Here is a 14,335-nt window from a genome sequence, read left to right as displayed (position 1 = left end):
GAAATCTCTAATTTTAGCCATCTGAATTTAAAATCTTTGTTTAATACACAAAATCTATTGGGTAAACAAAATATGCCTTTGTCCCTTGCTTAGTCCAGGAGGGATAATAAAGCTAAGAGACAACACAGGATTTAAGGATAATCAGATCAAGGCTGCGTTCTTTGTTTTCATTCTAATCTTTAGTTGCAATAACCAATGATGTTTGGAACTGTGTCTTGAAAACTGTATCTAAATATGGGGAACACCTGCTGGCCTGACTGAAAGACTAAAGGTATTGGACAAAGTTTTGTTGTGTTGGACAAAGTCTGTGCAAAGCTTCCCACTTTGGTTTATATTATCTCAGTTTTGTGGTGGTAGTCTGTTAAACAGAGAATGGCACCCAGCTGTACAAGGCTCTTATGTAGATGGGAGTCTGGACCACTGACCTGGAGTTAGGAGGGATTCTGCACAGATCTGATCTTAAATATTTAAGGTCAATCAATTAAGGTGTGCTATCTTTATGTTGCACTAAACCAAGTGGTTGTTTTGAAGAAGGTCACTGAGTTTTCTCCTAAACACACAAATGAAATGTCTTATGGAAAAAGGGAATGATTCAAATATAGTAATGCTGGAACTCTTGAAATGAGGATTATAAATATGGTGTGGGGGAGAAGTGGGCAAGTCAATCATGGTGCCCATGTGACATTGCTCTCAGGAATTTGCAGTGGTGTTTCTGGCTGAGATGAGCACATTCTACGGGCTTTGACTGCAGAAGGAACATTTTAAAGGGGAAGAATAATTAAGCAATGACAGAGGCATCATCATTATTAGATAATCACAACCCAGGGGCATTAGCAAACGTTGAGTGTCTCTAATCCCATGGGGTCTAATTATTCTGTGATAATAACCACACCTCCAAGTTTTAATTTATTCTTCTGGAGAATCTGGAGGGGGAGGGGGAGAAATGGGGGCATTTTAATATTTTTGCTAAAAGAAGATGCAGTTGGCCTTTCACTAGGGCTCATCAGTATTCTAATCTAACTAGCATGTGTGATTGGCATTAAATTATCTGCCCTTTATAGTGATCTCCAGCCAATCTGAGTATTCACCCTTGCACAAACTGGTGGCCTCCCTGTTGCTAACAGTACCAGCAGGCCCTGGTTCTGTTTCTCAGAACAGATTTTGGCAAAGGTGAGGTAGATTTTCCTGATCTGGAGAGGTGTATTTTCCATAAGGTCATCGGACAAACACATTGCCATTGGTATAGGGAAAGAAGCAAAAACTTGCACATTTTCTAGTATCTTGGAAGTGCTGTCTGACATGTCAAAAAGGAAGATTCTAGGAAGTTTAAGTACTCTGCTTGTGCTTGGACAGGATAAAATTAAAGTGACAGATGCACTCCAGGGAAAGAGCACCAGAAAAGCAAGAGAGCAAGAAAGAGTCAGGGGAAACAAGAATGACAATACAGAAAGACATATACCAATATCACAGCCTTTCTCCAATAAGTCAGTGCTCCTCTGCTTCTTCATTACTCACAGATGAACTGTGCCCATGAAAGATTGTCCATTTCTTCTCAAGGAACAGGGGAAGAGATGCAGCAGTGAGCAAAGGAAGTCTCTTTTTTGTATCTGTGGGCATGCATGTGCAAGTGATAGAAAGCATGACAGAGAGGGAGAGGAGAGGAAGGAGCCTTTCCCCATGGTGATCCTTCTGGTTCTGGCTTTATGAGGTCCTTTGGAAACATTGACTTATACAAGAATAAAAAAAAACCCAGAAAACATAATGAGGTGAACAAATTCATTCAAATTGCAAATTCAGAAGCCAAGGCCTTCAACAATGGGAGAATAACTTTAGGCTCATAAACCCATACTATTAAGCACTGCTTGGGTTTTGGAGAGCTAAGAGAGCTTGGGAGAAGTGAAAATCAGGGACACTAATTTTAATCACTTGTTTATGTTAACAACTAGCTTGACATTTATGATTGTCATGAAATTACAATGTGTACACCATGGACCTTCCACAGCAGTGCAAAGTAGGAGAAAAAAGCATGCAAAGGTACTACAGGTATGGCAGAGAAATTTATTAGCTGGTTGATTTTGTGGTTTTATAGTCCTCTGTTCCAAAATATTCCTCCAAACCCATCTAGCAGAAGGTATGTTAACAAACAAGGGTTCATTGATTTGGCATGTCCTTGTGAATCTAGGCTGCTTTTATGAATCTTGGTGTTTAAGGACACATTTTCCTATGAGATTTTAAAGATGAAGAGAGAATGAGAGAGAGAGAGAGATATTAAAAAGCAAGTTAATATTCTGGGCCAATTCCATGCTGATGCTTCTGTTTTGTTGAAATGCATTTCTCAGTGAAGACTATCAACCTCTAGAGTAAACTACAAGTTGTACCTCAATGCTGTGCCTGCAACATGTTGTGCATTCTCCCCAGCACACCACAATCATAAATCGTCTTTGCTTTTGGGTGGGAAGTATTTTAGAGTGGCTCGGGAACAGAATAATAATGCACAGTGGACTGGCTTGAGTTCAGCTTCATAGCTGACCATCAGATATTTCCAAGTGTAACTCTAGCTGAAATCAAACCAAATTGAATCACTACAATATGAGGAAAACAAAGAAGAATTACTGAGACTTATGACTTATTACTTATGACTCTGTCTTATTCAGTGGGGCCAAGGGCTGTGGCTGTGCTCGTTGAAGCACCACTGAGTTCACATCAAAGCCATTTCTACAGGGAACTTCCAGCTGTGCTCTCATGTTTATTACAGCTATCTCACTCAATTTGGAGCAGGCTATTGTTCCGAGATGCATGCCCTGAAATGACCTCCATGTGGAGCCACTTCAGAATACAGCCACTTATAAATCACTTTCTGAAGAATTTCTGATCTAAAATCAAGAAGGCTCTACTTGAGGCCAGGATCTCCTGCCTAGAGTACAGGTTCCTTCACACAGCCCCTGGTGTGCCTGCAACATCTTTGACACACTTTCACCACTAAGCATTGACAAACAACATGCAGTAGCATCTCTCCATAAAAAAAAAAAAAAAAAAAGAATAAAGAAAAAAGAAAGAAGAATGTCAGCAGAATCCAAGGCTATCATTCAAGGTAAGCAATGTTTTTGTTCTGCAAGTGCTTACCACATGCATATATGCCAATTCAAATTCTAGTACATGGGAGAGGATGGCCTGATTAATCTTTTTCACCTCTCTTGCATATCAGTCTTAAAATCAGGTAAACAGTCCTTGGGAGGTGTTTGTCTTTCCCTTGCAACAAGCTGTTTCTAAAAGACTTGTTTTCTTCAGACACTTAGAGTCCTGTCCATTGTATTTTAGAATAGAGATGAGCTAAACTATATATTGAAAATTTGAGTTTGTAGTTAAAGGAGTTATGAATCCTGAAGGTACATGCAATTATTTCTATGGCAGGTGGGTTACTAAGTGCGGTGTGCAAGCACAACATTATTGCAATAGCACATCCACAACATGCAGTTGTTCACCCCTGGGAGCTGCAGAACTTGAGGATTATTTTGCCTCATGTAAAAGTACTCAGCCAGGTCCTTTGCAGACATTTGTAAAGTCATATTGAGTTCACTGTGACACTGGTTCTTTTCATCCATATTACACATTTTTGTTCTGCAAACAGCAAAGGCAGTTGAGTGTTTACTTTCCTTGGTTTTAAACTTATGCAGTTGTTGGAGATATTTTTGTTTGGCCATGGCATAAAATAATTCAATAGACCCGTATTCAAGCAAGTAATTCTTTTGAGAGAATGTTAAAACAATTAGGTTAAGGTATTAATACTAATAAAAAACAGAATAAAATTAAGATTTTAAATTATTATTTTTTACTATTAATTATAATTTTTCTGCCTTGGGTAAACAGACCAGGAGTATCCATGGACATAAGCGTAATCCAGTAGGACTGCAGGAACAATACTGGCATTAGTTGAAAGCTCCTTCAAATGCATGAATTTGTCTAAGATTTACATTATTTCTTGGGTATTATGAACTGCAGCATTTTCTGGGCTTGTAACTTCTTGTAAGATTTATTACATATAAGCTCACATATCTACCTGTGTAGGCAAGCTGATACTATCATCTTTCTTTAATAGAAAGCAACCCTGAATGAACTTCAAATAGTGCTGCCAACAGAAAGAAGTTTTTTTTTTTTTTTTTTACTAACTGGGATTCTTGTAGCTTGAATTATAGTTTAAGAATGGGGTAGAGAGACACTTACAAAACGTAATGTATTATATGTGTTATTTGTATACTGCAAGCAAAGTAAATCCTGAAATGTGCTAAGGCAACGGATTTAATACTTTAGGAAGATGATAATGTAATAATGTTTAAAAAACAAACATGTCTCCTGTTGAATTAGATCCTACTAATCCATGGTTTAGTACTGTATGCTGGCTTCTGAAAGAAAAAAACAAACCTGAAAAAATTAACCAGCACAATGCTTGACTGAAAATATGCACATGTTCCTGTCCTTCAGTATTAATGGAATTCTGAGGAAACAGCTGGAGATTTCTGTGCCAAAAATTCATAAATTGATAATGTTGATTCTAAAACAGATAAGGAGCTTTGCCAAAATGACCCCTACAGTTTTCAGGCAGCCTCACATTTTCACAAAGCAGTTCTACCCACCCTGAGCCCATTCAGTGCCTGAGCCTCCCTGAGATCCTTCAGGCTGCACTGATGCACCTGCTCAGAAACCCTTCTGAAAGGAGAATGTACAAAGACCTACTACATTTTAAGGGACAAAGAAAACAGCAAAATGATGACCTGTCTGCTGCCATCAGCATCCTTCAGGTTATCACAGGCTCATTTTTCCAGTGAGGACACCAGGGAGAGACAGTGCTGTTCCAGGGAGGCTTCATATGAATCCATCACCTCTCCTTTTACTCTGCTGGGACTCTGGGAGATTCTTATCCAAATTCCCACTCTTTTCTCCTTTAGTCATTTAAGACATATTGAAGCATTATTAAAAATACAAATATAGGTCAGAAATACACACCCAGTCTCCTATTTTTGCCTCCAACTTGTGCTTGCATGCCTGTTTAAGGGTGCCCTAATTATCAGATGGGCTTAGTACCAATACATCTCTCCAATAAGCAGCACAATCTCTGGGCACTAAGAACAATCAAAATCAATTCACTTATTTAGAATCCTAACCACAGACTCAGAAACTTAACACCATGTCTATAAGACCAGCTGACACACAACAGTTCAGAAATATACTTGTCCTGTCACAAATCTCCTTGAACTATGCAGTCAAATAACAGGCACTGGGATATGGGTGTGCTAAGGCAAGATTTTCTTCCATAGCTTCCTGGAAAACATATTCTTTTAAAATATCGGTGCTGAGATCAGATTTAAGGCATTGAAATTCTCTGTCCTCCAAGCACTAAGGTAACAATGTTATTTATATAACTAGACTTAAATACTAAATTTAAAAACATGTGCTTGGGTTAAGTGTGTGTATTGTACATTCACTGTATTTCAAAACCATTATTTAATCTATGTCTTATATTTATCAACTGTATATTTATCCTAAAAATAATGAAATTTATACTAGGGAAGTTTTCCATGTTCTGCAAGCTAATAAAGCTTTTTTAAAATGATTTTACAATAATGGAACATGCATTAATTCCACATGAAATGGCACAAAAATAATCAATTTGTACTACAGCATGACGAGTGCCATTCTGCATTTTAAACTGATCTTTTCCAACATGAAACATCTACTTCAATTTAGTCTTTAGCAAACTGTCAGACCTTCCTACACACCTACTGGTAGGGTTATTTTTGGATCATCCTGGAAGCAAATCACAACTATCTCAGTGGGTGTACTGGCCTCTAACAAAATGTCACAGTGGCAGCCTTGCGCCACTGATTGGAGAAAAACGTATTGTACTGAAGTGAACAAAAAGCAAATCTTCTAAGAATGGTTATTTGAACATTCTTCACTGCTTCTCAGCTGAAGCATCCTGTATATTCTATAAAATCTCTACCATTTCAACAATTGTGCTCACAACATGAACACCTTCAACTAAGACAATCTTCATACTAGATTAAGGGGTAGAGGAAATAATGAGCCACAAATGATAGCTGTAAGTTATAATTCTCTGTTTTGAGCAGAGGGAAAGAAGGAATTAATTCTTACAGGAAAGACAGTGTAATCTTTTTTTTATTTTCAGTTTATTCTATACTTCACAGTCTTCCTTTTTTGAGGACTGTTATTCTTCAATGTCAGCATCTGTCTGAAAATGAGTATTTTTAGACCTTTGTGCTTAGGAGAATTTTTTTTTTCAGTGCAAGAGTTAATGGCTGAATACTGATATAATATGACAAAAGCTGTGCTGGATTTTAAGAGATCATTAAAGGAAAAAAAGTCTCACTTTCTCCCTTATCAGTATTTTTTTCCCAAATATTTCCTCTTAGGTTTATACAGCAGATAAACCTAAAGAGTTTTTTACTGAAGCATGAATAGCTACTTCAACTGTGTAAATAAATAATAGTTTAGAGAATCAAATAATCATGAAAATGTCATGGAAAATGAAGGCTCCTAAGTTTGAAACTGAATTAGCTTCTAGTTTAGCAATTCTATCTCCCCACAGCTCAGAAATTATATTGTGTATGTTCATGCAGATAAATTTGGATATATAATTAGATGTTTCATCTCCTCATCTACACACAGTAGGGCTTTCCCACTGGTTACTGAAACAAACATTTCTGTGTGAATTTGAAGAAACAAAATTGAAATGATCTCACAGAGGATGTGGAATCTCCATCCTTGGAGACACTCAGACCTTGACTGGACGCGGCTTTCACCAACCTGCTCTGAGTAATCCACATTTTACAGTGCTGTGTTAGCCTTGTACCAACTGAGACAGTCAGAATACACATTATTACCCTTGGGAAAATTAGTGTTCAGGGAAATTAAATGCCAGACACTGTTAGAGACAGATATTTTGATTCTGAGCTTATATGTCCCTCCTTCACATCCACCTCCTGGCATTCCCACCACCCACTGCATGACCCCTGCATCTCTGTAGGCTCTGGAACAGCCACCTCCCTGTGAGCTCTGTGCTCCATGATCCATTTACAGGATGTGTCAAGGACAGTTTCTGCAGGAGAGAATAAGGTTCCTTACACTCAGCTGGGATTTATCCTGCCCAGATTGGGATATTTACAGTGTGGATACCTACAGCTGAGGTAGTCCCTCCAAAATCCCTTCCCAGAAAACAATAAGTGGAAACTTCCAGTTCCCCACACAAAGGGATGTGAGACAAACTGGATAAAACAAACCTGGAGTCAGGTAAAAGCTACCCCAAATCCTTGTGTTATGAAATACTACAGGTACCTGCCTTTAAAACAGTATGAAATAGTTCTGGTACCTGTCTTTAAAACAGAAGAAGTATCCTAAGCAAGTGAAATGAAAATAAAGTGAAGAATTAATTAACTAAATAGAGGCGATTAAAGTAAATAAAGGAAACAATTATCATATCAAAATAAAAGACAAGAAAGATGATTAAATGAGTCTTCAAAAGACCCATGAGAAACTCATGAAAGACATAATATGCCTTTACCTGGTTTTTAGTCTTTCATGATTTCATTTTAATTTTTATTCACTACCATCTGATAATTGCAAGAAACAGTTACTTTAACCATAGGCAATTTAAACCATTTTAATTTTTTTCCAGGGCCAAGAGACAAAAGAACCTATTTATTGCCTGAGGGGATTTTTACTAAAATGAAAGCTTAATCTTTCATGTTTTTTTAAGCAAAGGCTTTTAAAAAATCATTTCTAACAATGCTGTAGGGAGACACTTCCATGGGCATGCAAAATTGAAATTATAAATTTACAATTATAAAAAAATTAATAGTTTGGGGGATTGTATTGTCTCTGTTCTTTCTGAATGAATACTTTTTCAAGCTTAAGAGAAAGTATTTAGCACATGGAGGAGAATGAGTGTCCTTGGACTCTCTTGCAGTCAAAGCTATTTAGTCAGAATGTGTGGGAGAAAGATCACTGGACTTTGTTTGGAAATCCTCAAATATCAGATGTTCCTCTGGCTCCTCACCCCCTGGCCTGTTTTTCTGTGTTGCCAACGCACTGAAGTTGGCCTGACCACTATCTCCTCTGTACTAGCATGGTGCACTCATGGTTGCTAAATCTTATCTATGTAAAATTAAGCTTCAAGCCAAATTTTAATGGAAACAACCATCTTCTGGGGTTCTTATGACATGTGTTTACAAAGGGCAGACAAGAACTCTTGGTCAAAGATTGATTCAGGGGAGATATATCTGGCTAGAAACATGGATATGATTTATGTGGCTGCCATGGTTCAAGGCATACTGGAAATTCACACTTATGCCCATCTCCATTCTGAGCAATATTTCACCTTCAACAACATCAAGGAAAGGATTAAATTTAAGCATCTACCTTTGCACTGCCCCAAATGTGGGCTATTTTTTCAACTAAGAAATATTAATTTAATGCATTATCTGGAGAGATGCAAACATTTCTTCCTGGCTTTAGTGCAGGCTTTGAAATCAGACAAAATAATTTACACTTATGAAACACAACAAACTGAAGTGTTTTATTAAAGGAAAACTAGACCAAAAAAATACCCTTAAGGCCTCCAAACATTCACACAGAAAATTTAAATTTTTTCTGCCAACATAGTTCAAGTTTTAGTGGAAACACTTTGAGCTATGTGAAAAGCTTTATCAAACTAAATTCATTTTCCATGGAGCAGAGAAGAATCACTGAAGATATTATTCAGGTCTACAAAATACATAATAGGGTGGAGAATGTGAAACCAGATAAGCAAGGTTAAACTAAAGAACATTTTAACAAGGCTTGATTTTAGGTTGGTTGTGCAACATAAATAGGTCAGTAGACCTATTTGAGATTTTTCAAGCTGTCTAATATTAGAAATACATGTGTACGTGTAGCACCAAATGACTTTCAAAGGCACCTGGCATTCTGAAGACACTATTTGAAAGGCTAAATGTCCAGATTTTTTTTGAAATCAATCACAAGTTCAATCTGCTAGCCAAAATTATTAACCAGTTGGTAAAATACCTTGGTATCTGCTCTGTAATACCACCCTGAGCAATAGGAAGCTCTAGTTACCCCAAAGATATATCTGCCCAGCCCAATGGAAGCACCCGTCTACCATGGTCCTCTGCAGACCAGAACATCAGATAAAATCTCCCAGGTACTCAAGGAGCCACAAGATCAGGTTAAAAGGGAACAGCAAGTCAGACAGGCAGGATAAGAAGACTGTATTGGAGAAGGAAAGAGAGAAATGTGGACCTTAAGGCTGACGCCAAGTTCTGTGTGTACATGGCAAAACAAAGTGCATGACGGGAACATTCTGGTGCCACTGTGCTGCAGAGCAGCAAAGAAAAAAGGAGTTAATTTCCAGCCCATCTGCACCACAGTGCAGTGCATGGAGTTGCCCTGGGAACTCTTGTCGGTGTGGGTCAAGATACGTAGTGTGTGTCTTGGGAGGACAAGGCTGCTCAAACATTGATCAGCTAAACTGCAGAGATACCACACAGCATGCATGAAATGCAACATTGCTGCTTCTGTAAATGGGGGGCATTCAGACAGGTGTAACATGGAAACACTGACACTGGGAGAGAGGGAATAGATTACTCAAATTTTAAAAATCACATCAGCAAGCCAAAATTATTTTCACCCAACCTGCTTCTCAGCGACGTTGCTAATAAATATTACTTTTATGTCAAGATGAGGATCATGCCAGAAACAGGAAAATTCTGCACAAACTTAGTGCTAGCCAAGCTTCCTTCCATTTAACCTCTGTCCCAAAATACCAATAAAACTGAAATATATTGGGAGCCCTGGGTAGCACTAACACCCAGCACCACACTCAGTCCCAGTTCTATTGTGCAGTGAAGACTGTTTTCCTTACTGATGAGCTCAAACAGTCTGCCATGAATTACTTTTTCATGGGGGATAAATACACACTTAAACAAGATTAAACACAAATGTTCTTTAGTGGTGCCTAAAATAATATGAATGTTTTTTAGAACAGCAATAAACACACTTCATGATGCAAATAATTACGCCCTGCAGCCTTTATGTAACAATAACTGGCCGGCTTCTCTACTCAGCTACATTACTGTAAACCCAGAGTAACTACACTGAATCAGCATCTCTCTCTGTGGATTCTGGAGATCCTGAAGTGTTACCTAAGTCTGAATTTGCCCCAGCTTCTCTCTAGGGTTTTTGCAGACAGCAGACATGCGTGGCTAGAACTCTACATGGTGGTCATGGAGGCATTTCCACCTCTTATCCTGTCGCTTTTGCCCCCATAAATCTGACTTCTGCTTAGTGTAATGAAGTCAGAATCTGGCTGTGTATTCCTTGTGCATCTGATATCACTTCTGTAACTCTGTACTCAGGACCAGAAGAAAGCTCAACTGAGATCCAGAGAAGTGAAAAAAAAAGGACTTCACCAAAATTCATAAAGGGTGAAGGCAATATGTGCATGTGATGGGAATCAAAGATAAGTATCTTGGGGTTTAAAAAGAACCACCTCAGCTGATTTTCCTTTGAAAAGGAAGGGAAGAATTTGGTCATGTCTGAATTCTTTGTGAAAAGTTAATTTTATCTTAAATTCCTCATGCAATTGTAATTTTCAAGCAGACTTTTTTAAGATGGGTCTGTTAGGCTTTAATGGCCCCTGAAATGAAACTGAAAGGTGAACATGTCCACATTGGACCACTTGAAAAAGCAGTTATTTGCTTGAAAAAAACAGCAACAAGAACGTATTCAGCTATTAAAGGTTCTTCACAATTTAAATGAACACGGAACTTATGACACAACATGGAATCAGCATTTTAACTACCACCTTCCCCTCGGCTCCCATGTTTGTGTGTTGGAAGCAGGCACTTTGCTCTTACCAGGACTTGTGAGGGCTCCCAGAGCACCAGTCGTTGTGGAGAGAGGATTTGCATTGGTGGTGGTAGCTGAGGTCTGGGCGGCGGCTGCTGCGGCTGCTAAAGTTGCCAAATTCTGTAATTGTAAAGCGTTCATGCCTATGTGGAAAAGCAATAGGGTTAATTAAAACAGGTAATAATCATCATCATCATCATCATAATCATCAAAAAGTGCTATTTTCAATGATGATGGAGCTTGGGGCGTACCTTGCCAATAAACTTGATTCTTTTCGTTCCCAAGACATCTATAATCTCAAACCACCTCTTAAAGTTTCTGAAGAGTGTTTCTCATCTCTCTTCCTTGGAGTTGAGAGAATGCACCAAAGACACAAGCCTATACTTCAGGAAAATTAAACCTGGTTTTGTGCTTCTTCTAAGGGAAGCGTAGAATTAAAAGTCATTTAAACTCTGCGTGAAGCCCAGGCACAATATTATTTCCTGACACAATGGGGGATGTAAAGAAGATAGCTAGCATTTAAAACACATTCAGGACATGGTTGTATAATTGGGATGAATAAAATTTGTTTCCCATGTCTCCTCTGAACATAACTACTAAGGTTACGCTGCGTAGTAGCCAATAATTGTGCTCAATTTCCTTTTGATGGTTCATTTCTAAAAACATATATGAACAAAGTACATCAAATTAGCATCAGCCTGACCACAGAGCCATCACAGAGGGATTTTCAGGCAGCAAGCTCTGGACTATGATGCCAAGTCTACTGAGTCAATCCGTCTCTTAATTACTTTAAAAGATGTGGGGGAGATGCACCTTTATTTTAGAGAGAACCTTAAAGAAAGAGGCATTTAAATTTCATTTAGATGGCAAGCAAAAGAGGACAAAAAATAAAGAGAACTTTTGTGAAATGATAAAGAAAAGATGATTAAGCAACAGCCAATGACATATATTTGCTTAAATAGGAGGGACAGGAGTTGGTTTTACCAGAGGAATTCAAAAGCAAACACCTTTTACCTTGGACTAGATAAAGACATGGTTTGGATGGTAGCAAGAGATCATCCTTTGGGTTTGAACATATGAAGGAGCTCTGTGATAGCTTGAGTCCTCAATAGAGTTTACAAAGTGCAAAACCCCAAAAGACTAAAAGAGTTTTATTATGTTCTTGTAGTCCTGATAATACAAGTACACTTGTACTAGGAAGAGTAATACCTCTCCTACACCTAGTGATAGAGCTGGGAAGACTGCATGAGTATTGGGGAACTCAAAGAAGAGTTTGAATGTCTAGAAACTTGTCTGATTCTTTCTGAATGTTAGTTTGCCTACAAGAGATGTTACTTCTCCGTGCACACTTTGCAACTCAAACAGGGGAGCTTAACAACAACTTGGAGAAAATGAAAAAAAGAGAGTTTAAATATAATACTTGGTAAGTATATTTGAGAAGAAAAAAAAGGCAGTGAAGGAGAGGTACTTTCTAGGAGTTCAGAAATCCTGCAATAGTGGAGAGTTTTTATTTTCAAACACAGGTATTGTAGACTCAGGTTAGTACAATCAATAATCTCCATAAGGAGGGATTCTTACTGTCACAGCATAAGGGACTGTGAAATGAACCTTGATATAAGCATCTATTTGTGAATAAAGCCCAAATTTAAATACAGCATGTTCCTCAGGTGCCTCAGGTGAGCACTTAATTTAATTGAGGTTCTAATATGGGTGTCTCAGTCAAGTCCAAATTCAGTTCAGATGTCAGTGTTTTTGAAAATATGACATTTGCAATGGTGGGAGTTAAGATTTTAGTTGATCTGAGATACACCAATTCCTAGTCTGGAACTGGAACAAGACACTTGGAGAAGTTATGTGACCAAGAAAGCTCTTTGAGGTTTCTTTTGGAGGCTAAAGACCATCTTAAAAGAAAAGGCTTTTCTCAAACATTACTAATCCAAACTATTTTGCAATTCACAGTTCAGATAGAGATTCAGGTATGCAAACAACACGGTTTTATTTTTTTAAATTACTTGTCTGACTTACTGGCTTGCTTTGGGTGTAAATATTTTTTTTCCCCACTGAAGAATTATCTTGCTTTGATAGTAAGACTGCAGATTACTTCAAACAAGATTTTGGGGATGTAAAAGACTTAAGCTGGGACCCAAATCTTTGCGAATAAAGCAGTCAATAACCCTCAAAATGAGATACGGAATTCATTTTCATCCTGGACTGATATTGGTCCTTAATTATAATTTACCTTCCTATTTCATAAGGAGAATAAGTAATTCAGCAAAGAATATCCAGCAAACATTGCTGATCTTCACTGAGGCCATATTTTCATGCCATTCTGTAACAAGGATTTGGGAAAGCAGTGGCTTGCTCCTCCTCTAGAGGAATGGCTTTCTATCACCCACTGTTTAGTTATTCATCAAAAGGCTCAGTTATAACCAGCTTATATTTCTTCTGTGCAAGAGTTTCTTTGGACTTTTAAATGGTATGCATGGTAGGATTAAATAATTGTGATGAATACAGAATGGTTCTAGGACAGCCTAGGCCAGACAAGGTTAACAGGCAGCAGAGCAAACAACTGCACTCTCTGCACTCATGAATCACCCTTGCACCTCTGTGGATGCAAAACAAATACCATCATTGCCTCATTCCACAAAAACTTTTTTTTTTAATAGTGGGACATTTTCTGTATAAGCTCAGGAGGAACCCATCAATTTGGCAAATGAGTTTCAATGCCCAAAGAAGATGAATGAACAAGAGCTTGGTGGTGAAGTTGTCTCCCCACCCAATTTGTTTTACTGTAGTGGTGACTGTAAGACACCAGCCACAAAACAGCCTGCAGATGTTATAGGGTGTCAGCCTGGGTGTCTGCAGGAGCAAAACCTACTGGCTGTTGTCACACCTGAGTAAGAGAAGGACAGCAAAGACCCCCACAGAACTGAGCTCTCAAATGTGAGCGTCAGCAAGAACTCATGGCACACATTGTCACCCAGCATGCTCTAGAGCCCATTTTGTCAACAGTTTTATCACTTAATATGCATTCTCTTCAGGACCCTCTGTCTGCTCAAACATCTGAAAAGTCCTGTCATCACTGTTTCATGTTCCCCAGGCATTTTACCATCTATGCTCCCTCTTTATTGGTTTCTCCCATCAACTTGTCAGGAGTGTCAACATCCCACTTGCTTGGACAAACTTGGAGGAGGGAAACCAAATGCTCTCAAGTCCCAGACCCCAAAAGTACTTTGCTTTCAAATGGGGATTTTTGGTTCAGTTGAATCTCAGCTAAGGTACAGTTCTGCAGGATGAATCTGCTCTCTCATATTCTCCCCTTTCACACACACTCTTCACACATTTCACATCCTACAGTTTTTTCAAAACAGTCCCAAATCCCGCAACAGAGCTGGACAGCAAATGAGTAGATGGA

At 38.4% G+C, this 14,335-nt stretch overlaps 1 protein-coding gene across 7 annotated transcripts in view; it reads right to left on the bottom strand.

Moving 5' to 3' along the window:
• Positions 1-14,335, bottom strand: part of LOC131592837 (CUGBP Elav-like family member 2) — a 370,538-nt gene that overhangs the window by 24,758 nt on the left and 331,445 nt on the right. For all 7 annotated transcript variants that reach the window (XM_058864644.1, XM_058864642.1, XM_058864641.1 and 4 more), the window contains one exon: positions 10,929-11,063. In XM_058864644.1, coding sequence (XP_058720627.1) covers positions 10,929-11,063 — 135 coding nt within the window. The remainder of the gene's footprint in view (positions 1-10,928; positions 11,064-14,335) is intronic.

The sequence above is a fragment of the Poecile atricapillus genome, chromosome Z (genome assembly GCF_030490865.1).
Source record: "Poecile atricapillus isolate bPoeAtr1 chromosome Z, bPoeAtr1.hap1, whole genome shotgun sequence".
NCBI lineage: Eukaryota > Metazoa > Chordata > Aves > Passeriformes > Paridae > Poecile > Poecile atricapillus.
The sequence above is the reverse complement of the archived record's forward strand: the minus strand, read 5'-3'. Positions and strand labels throughout refer to the sequence as shown.